This window comes from Papaver somniferum, chromosome 11, assembly GCF_003573695.1.
Source record: "Papaver somniferum cultivar HN1 chromosome 11, ASM357369v1, whole genome shotgun sequence".
Taxonomy (NCBI): domain Eukaryota; kingdom Viridiplantae; phylum Streptophyta; class Magnoliopsida; order Ranunculales; family Papaveraceae; genus Papaver; species Papaver somniferum.
This window is the reverse complement of record NC_039368.1, coordinates 37,392,757-37,398,285: the sequence shown is the minus strand read 5'-3', so window position 1 is coordinate 37,398,285 and position 5,529 is coordinate 37,392,757. Positions and strand designations below refer to the sequence as shown.

General features: G+C 37.0%; 1 protein-coding gene across 2 annotated transcripts; it reads right to left on the bottom strand.

Moving 5' to 3' along the window:
• Positions 1-351: 351 nt before the first annotated feature.
• Positions 352-4,271, bottom strand: LOC113322912 (S-formylglutathione hydrolase-like). 2 transcript variants are annotated; one of them, XM_026571097.1, is made up of 8 exons: positions 4,025-4,271; positions 2,943-3,060; positions 2,634-2,681; positions 1,978-2,174; positions 1,769-1,867; positions 1,614-1,679; positions 884-1,066; positions 352-692 (listed from the first exon to the last, which is right to left on the bottom strand). In XM_026571097.1, the coding sequence occupies exons 1-7, from the start codon at positions 4,169-4,171 to the stop codon at positions 887-889; spliced, it is 855 nt and encodes a 284-aa protein (XP_026426882.1). In that variant the 5' UTR covers positions 4,172-4,271; the 3' UTR covers positions 352-692; positions 884-886. The 2 variants fall into 2 exon arrangements, with proteins under 2 accessions (XP_026426882.1, XP_026426881.1); XM_026571096.1 differs by having other exon boundaries at positions 411-1,066.
• Between the last annotated feature and the right edge of the window lie 1,258 nt (positions 4,272-5,529).

Genomic DNA, 5,529 nt, shown 5'->3' with positions numbered 1-5,529 from the left:
CAATTTGGAATTCGCATTATCATGTGTGATTTCACAAGTGGCCGTCTTGGAATCAAAGAAAATTATGGAAGTGGTGCACTAAGTTCAGAAGCTGTGGAGTGTGGAGTGCATGGCTATTCGTGAGGCCTTGCACTGGGCTAAGAGAATGCACCTCTCAAAAATTCAGATAGAGGAGGATGCAAAGCTAGTCATTCAAACTATCAATGGTCATTCACTTCTCATACAGTGGAAGAATAGGAATCTAATAAAAGAGCTCAAACATTTAATCGTATTTTTGATTTTTTCAGTCGCAATGATAATCAGATAGATAGCTGATGCATTAGCTAAATCAGCTAGAGAGTCTGGATTATCTTTTGAAAGTTTTAGTAACTTTGAAACTTTTAGCTAAATCAGCTAGAGAGTCGGGCATATCTTTTGAAAGTTTTAGTAACTTTGAAACTTCTATATGTAGTCTCCTGGCAGGAGACCAACACTTCACTCATTAACAATATAATTTTTAGTTATCAAAAGAAATAGGACTTATGATTGGAAGCATTGTCCTCTCTTGCCAGTCAACCAAAGGCGCATAGCATTCCGGGTGGCGCCAATTTGGATTCTCCTCCTAAACTTCTTACTGTGAAAATACGCAGTATTTCTATCAAAAAGAAAAAGAGTAAAGCCTCATCTACCCCTTTGTCTCCAAAAGTCCTCCTCTGCATCATACCAAAAGGCTAGCCATTGCTTTTATGCTAGCAACATTGTCACCAACAAAATTACACAATCATAATGATGGGTTTCTGAAAAATCCAAGCCCAGATTGCAGAAAAATTCACAACCAATTTCAAAACGAAAGTTTCCAAGATTCAGTCACAAGTACATGGTTTTAAACCAGACAGTGGATAACCTTTTACAAGCTAAGGGCCTGAGCATGGTGTCGGATATGATCATCAATGAAGGTTGAAATGAAGTAGTAAGAGTGGTCGTATCCAGGCTGCAGCCGCAGCAGAAGAGGAACGTTCACTTTCCTGCAGGCCTCCTCAAATTTGTGGGCCAGGAGCTGATCGTGCAAGAACTTATCAGCCTCCCCCTGCAGGAACAGGAGATCATTATTAAGAATGGTTCTATCTAGCATCTTACCAGAACTGAAATTGAAAGGAAACATATGTATAGGAAACATATGTACAATACTAATCCAATAAATAAGTTACAGCAGATCATGCTTTTTATCCAAGAATAGATAAGGTGAAGTTTTAATGACGGAAAAAAATGGAATACAAGAGTTGCAAATCTCAACACTCTTACAAATGCTCTGCAACAAGGAAAGTTCGCATCACAAGAGTTTACTTTGATGTCAAATTTTCCTTCCAACCAAATAGAAATGATACTTCAGTGAACCTTTAGGGAAAAGAGATACCACACTCGTGCTAGAGTGACAAGAGCATATAAACAGTATGCCATATAATAAAAGAAAAGTCGTTCTCTCAAGAATTTACTTTGATGTCAAATTTTCCTTCCAACCAAATAGAAATGATACTTCAGTGAACCTTTAGGGAAAAGAGATACCACCCTCGTGCTAGAGTGACAAGAGCATATAAACAGTATGCCATATAATAAAAGAAAAGTCATTCTCTCACCTGATCAATCAGGATAGTGGCCAAAACATTGTTGTACTTGGAAATTACGCAAGTGGCATCATATTCCTGTGTGTAATAAAGTTTTCTTGTTAATAGCATTCTCAAAACTTTTTCAAATGAGGAACTCAAATTAGTCCGATCCTGTCAGAGCTTACCTCCCAATCAGACTTTTCGTCGCCCAAATAGTTTGAGAAAGCCTTCTGACCCCATGGGCAATTTATGGGATTAACAATAGGTGCAAAGGCGGATACAGACTGAAAAACAAAACCCATGTAATTGAAAGAACACCCATAACAAAACCAAATTAGATCTACAGTAGAACATCAGTTATTAAACTCCTTTGAGATGGGCTCAGAAGTAAGACCTTGTACTTGTCGAGGTTTTTCAAGTAGATTGTCAAAGCACCATGCCCACCCATTGAATGCCCAGAAATGGATGCACGGGACGTATCAATCTGTTCAAAATTCTCACTCAGAACCTTAGGCAATTCCTTAACGACATAGTCATACATACGCCAGTTTTTCCATTTCTCTTGAGTAGCATTAAGATAAAACCCAGCACCTGGATGACGAGAACCATGCGGCCAATAGAAGGTTAAGAAACAGAAATCCAAATTGCTAGTTTCTGATATATGTTCATTTACAGCTCTAGAACTGAGTGTCAATAGTAGTTTGACAACCATTTATAAGAGAACCTAAGAAGTTATATTTGTTATATTTTACTTAGGACCTTTATGATTTTCTTATTATGAAGGTGTAGACTTACGTTTAGTCAAGGAAACATGTTGATTCATCTGCAATTAAACAGCTAGTACAGTAAATATAAAGATTTATGCAAGGGATATAAATATCTTTGATCCTTAAAACAACTGTAGCACTGGATGGAGAGGTTAATAAAACTGGAAGAAAAGGTAAGCTGCAAATAATCTTAATCAAGATCACAGGAAGAATTAATGATGGAGGATATTACAATTTCAAATAACTACTTCAACAACCAAAACATATGGAACCAGTAGCATACCTACACCAAAATCCCAGCTGTCTGCCTCTCCTTCCACCCCAAGGCCTCCTACACATCAAAATAAAACGGGCCGGGAACGTAATAAGAATCAGAGGATTCAGAGACGAGATGAAACTTCACACAGTAGGTGGCACAGATCTAAGTAATTCATCGTGGGTGCAAAATTATTAACTTCATATTTATCCCATTCGTAGCAAAATTTACTGAGACTGGGTAGTAGAAGAGCTGTTAACTTTTTCAATTTTCAAATAAACTAAGAATCATGAAGCTGACAATCAATAGAAGTAGTGGGGTAGCACGCCAACTTACTTGGGGATGTATCTGGGGCAATTAGCGCAACACCTTCACTGGAAGCTGCACGCTGAGCTCCAGACTTGACAATAAAGTTCTCATCGGAGCAAGTTAGGCCAGATAGCCAGTAAAGTACCTGCACAATAGACGCACCCCAAAGTTTGATAGTAAGCATCAGAACAAGCTACAAAAACTCAAAAGTGGTTAACAATAAAACACTCGAGAAACCATACAAGACAATGATTTAGATTGATTAAAACTATTAGATAGAAACAGAGATGACGCAACCCTCCTGAGGTGATGTTTCTTTTGCTATAATTTACGCAAGCCGGAGTATGAAGTAAGTTGGAAATTGGACGGATATTTAATCATACATCTCACACTTGGTATCTAAAGTCACACTCATCTACCTAAACAAATACAAATGTCTACTACTTTCTCTCATGTACACGACTCATCAATTCAACAACTGATATGCTTTAACAATGTGGTTAAAAAATTAGTCTGACGGAGATCATAATGTCTACATTAGAGCTGGATGTACTGGTAGTTGAGCATTGAAAATTGGAAGTATACCATAAGTTGTTCTTAATACGAGTGTGTCAATAGTGCTTATAATAATTGCCAAAAGAAAGAAAAAAAAGAAGAAGAAGTGCTTATGAATAGACAGTAAAGTTACAGTAGTAAAAACCCATAAGCATAGATAGTAAAGTTAACCAATCCAAAGGAGACTTATGGATCAAACCCATAAACTGATCTAAGGAACCATTAACATCCAGAACTAACAGACTATTCGGTCTAATGGATAATAGAATCCTGAGGTATCAATCACCGGTCACATCCCACGGCAAGTGACCAGACAATATCTATGTGGGTTAATCTGAAGAAAATTACTTAGATTAACTTCAAATTATAGCAAAATATAAAAAGTACTTGAAGGTTAAAGAGAAATGATCATGCAGCCAAAAATAGATCAATGGAAATAAAAAACCCTAAAATGAACAAAATTAAAGTAAAGCAAACAAAAAACTTGAAACCCTATTTCCTAGACACACGATTGATGGGAGAAATAATTAAAGTTAAAGGAGATGATGAATTACAGGAAATTTGTGGGATGGAGAAGGGGATGGAGGGAAGTAAATGTGGAAGGTCATGGAGCAACCCAGAGTTGGACTGAAGTGCTTATATCTTTTATTGTAACCTCCAAACATCTTTGCGCTGCTGATCTCACTGGGTTTTTCCTCCATCTCTAAATCTGTTCTTCTCTGTGTTCTCGATCGGTGAATGCAAGTGTGTTCTCTAAACTTTTTCTTCACTTATAACTTTTTTAAAATTAGGGAGTCTAATCAAGATGTTACTTGTCGTTCTATTCCTTAGACTAGATAATAACACGTGCTCTCGAGTTTTTTTTTTCTTTGATAGGCTAAAGGCAAACCGAGGTCCCTACCCAAATCCGGCCAGCTGGACTAGTCCCACTATTAGACCCAACCCCGTCAAACCCCTCTATACAATTAATTTAAATACAAATCTCTGTTACGGTGGGGATCGAACCCCTGACTTCCTCCTTAGAGGAATTGATGGGATACCACTGAGTAGAGGTGTGCAACGGACGGACGGTTGCGGATTAGGGGTCACCCGCAACCAAACCGTCAAAATTGCGGATTTGGAAAATTGAACCGTGACCGACCCAATCACCCGCGGATTTCACATTCGCGGATCAGCGGGTAATGCGGACCGGATGCGGATTAACCGCGGATTTTGTCAGGAAAAAAGAAAAGTCTAAAGAAAAAATAGGAAAACAAACAAAAATTCTAAGTTCAGAAATGAGAATTTTAACACAAAAAATAGTTAACAGTTACACAAAATAGTATTGTCTTTTTTTTCTACGGAAACAAAAAAGTACTAATGCTTGCAACAATGAAAAATAAACTATCAAATGCAACAATAAGTCTGGTGCCAAGCCAATGCAATTTCTGTTGCGTTCTTGGATTTGAGTATTAGTTCATTCAATCCATAATAGATATGTCAGGAATTTCCTTCAAACTTTGTTCCGTATCTGTAAAATGAGGAGGAGTTACCTGGTGATCAACAAAACAAGAGACATACTGAACACACGGACCCATGGAGTACATAGACTTCATTATGATAGGTATGCTCAAGCATATATATACGTGTACAAAGACGAGAACATGAATTAATTCCCACATTTTCTTTCGAAATCTAATCTATACTAAAATTGTCTAACCATTTAAGTGATCATTAGGCTCAAATCAAATACTGGTGACCCATACAAAATTAACTATCATTCCTAATACTCAATGAACACATCCCTAATACTTAGATTTAATGCATGCATCTATACCCAACAAGCATTCATTTTATTAACATTTAGCAGTTAAACGGACATATGAAACTGACCATATTAATTCTTGTGTTTCACCACTTAAGCTAAAAAGATATGCCGAGAACATTAATGAATCTATATCTTACGGATGAATATGTAGGCACTAACGAATTCATAAAATCTTAATGTATTTGTCTTTTTTTTATACAACAAAAACATACAACCCTATGTTTCTCTTAGAGTTTTACTCGTACATTTCAT

What these genes read in the sequence shown, in the direction of transcription:
- LOC113322912 (XM_026571097.1), bottom strand. Translation starts at nt 4,171, where the DNA reads ATGGAGGAAAAACCCAGTGAGATCAGCAGCGCAAAGATGTTTGGAGGT. An exon ending in AAAACCTCGACAAGTACAAG is followed by an intron (nt 1,868 to 1,977) that starts GTCTTACTTCTG and finishes TTTGTTTTTCAG; the next exon opens with TCTGTATCCGCCTTTGCACC. An exon ending in CCACTATCCTGATTGATCAG is followed by an intron (nt 1,067 to 1,613) that starts GTGAGAGAATGA and finishes CTGTTCCTGCAG; the next exon opens with GGGGAGGCTGATAAGTTCTT.